This window comes from Loa loa (genome assembly GCF_000183805.2).
Source record: "Loa loa unplaced genomic scaffold supercont3.20, whole genome shotgun sequence".
In the NCBI taxonomy this organism is placed as follows: domain Eukaryota; kingdom Metazoa; phylum Nematoda; class Chromadorea; order Rhabditida; family Onchocercidae; genus Loa; species Loa loa.
Genome location: NW_018108200.1, coordinates 280,924 through 282,506, shown reverse-complemented (window position 1 = coordinate 282,506; position 1,583 = coordinate 280,924). Strand labels below are relative to the sequence as shown.

Below are 1,583 nucleotides of genomic sequence, written 5' to 3'. Positions count from 1 at the left end.
GAAGACGAAAATGTAACAATGTAACATAGAAAATGTAACATTTCGAATGACATTTCGACACTTTAACCTTTTCCCTATCCCATTTCCCTATCAGCACAACAAAATGACAATCCATTGCATAAAAAAAGCTGTGAAAATATTGAAATATACTCCCAAAAAATAATTTTAAAAATGATAAAATCAGAAAAATTTACCATCTACTGCAAGCAGCTGCATAGCACGTTGAGCAATGTTAACCTGAAGCTTATGCAAACCCAAACCCTGAAAATTTGCTCAAATACAAATCTTTAGCCTACTTGATGGCGTGCATAAACTGCAATGACTTCTGAGAATAATGAATATAATGAATAAGAGATTAACCTTGACTGGATTCCAAGACTGCCACATATCTGGACTTTTTCGGAATGTTCCATCACCACTACAAATTACATCACAAAGCACTCTATCAAACAACAACGGTTCCGATGTGTCCTGGAAATCTTTTCTTGAAATTAAAAGTACAGATGGAAATATTTCAGTGTATATAAAGATGTTAAGAGAGGTTAAAGGAAGTTCGAACAACAAACACAGTTTTTCAAAAGTTTAAAGGTATAAGGAAAATTCTAATTATATTGATAACCCAAGAGAAGGTGCAAACTTACTTTATCTATTGATAAATTCGGCAAAAATGCGGCATCTTCATTGATTACAATACAATTTGATGTTGGCATCCTTTTCAAAGCCTGACGGACCAGTAAATAACAACGTGAGTTGTCAACATCATTTGCCAAAATGAGGCCTTCTAAAAAGTTATACTGTAAAATTTATCATCACTGTAGACATTTTTTTTATATCAGTAGCAAACAGTGAAATATCGGACAAGGGGAAACTGAACGAAAAAGAGGGGGCTGCACAATCCAGTTAGCTACTATTTAGTTACCAAATTTACTAAACTGAAAATAAGAAAATAACAAGACTACCACAATAGTACCTACCTGACAATACTTTGTTCCATTAAGCAGTAAAAAACTGATGCTCCATTAGAAATATTATCCTAAGTTTAATAAAATTTTTTGAATTTGAATCTTGAAATTACCAGGTATTTTGTCATCGCAGTGCATCATTTCTATAATCTGTATAGTTTTACTTCCAGGTGCTGCACAGATATCAAGGACCTTGTGATGAGATTTTATATCAAGCAGAAGTGGAGGAATCATGCTAACCGCTTCCTGTCGACTAATATTACCCTAAAAATACATTCTGGAAGATTTCAAACTGTTGATGCGATGCTATTCCTATTCCCGTTCAAATACGAACGTAGTAGCGTGCAAAGGTACCTTTATGAAATTAGATTTTTTGTTCACAAAATATTTTTAAGCAATCAATTTCATTTAACATAAACTATTACAGAAATTAAATATTGGAACAAAAAAGCAATTATAAATAAGTATTTATGGTTTCGAATCTTGTAGTTTCTCATATTTTATAGTCTTGATATTCATAGCTCTGCAGTGCGCAAATACGAAAATCACAAAAAAAGGATAAAAATCCTTTTTTCAAGTATGTATATATCTTTTTTTGGAAATATATATATGCATATATAT

At 31.8% G+C, this 1,583-nt stretch overlaps 1 protein-coding gene across 1 annotated transcript in view; it reads right to left on the bottom strand.

The window, feature by feature from the left end:
* The window catches only part of LOAG_16801 (tRNA (cytosine-5-)-methyltransferase NSUN2), a gene marked incomplete at its 5' end in the record, with an annotated part of 6,546 nt that overhangs the window by 3,250 nt on the left and 1,713 nt on the right, over positions 1 to 1,583 (bottom strand). Inside the window, 3 exons of the mRNA XM_020449460.1 lie at positions 361 to 471; positions 642 to 781; positions 1,076 to 1,226. Coding sequence (XP_020307012.1) covers positions 361 to 471; positions 642 to 781; positions 1,076 to 1,226 — 402 coding nt within the window. The remainder of the gene's footprint in view (positions 1 to 360; positions 472 to 641; positions 782 to 1,075; positions 1,227 to 1,583) is intronic.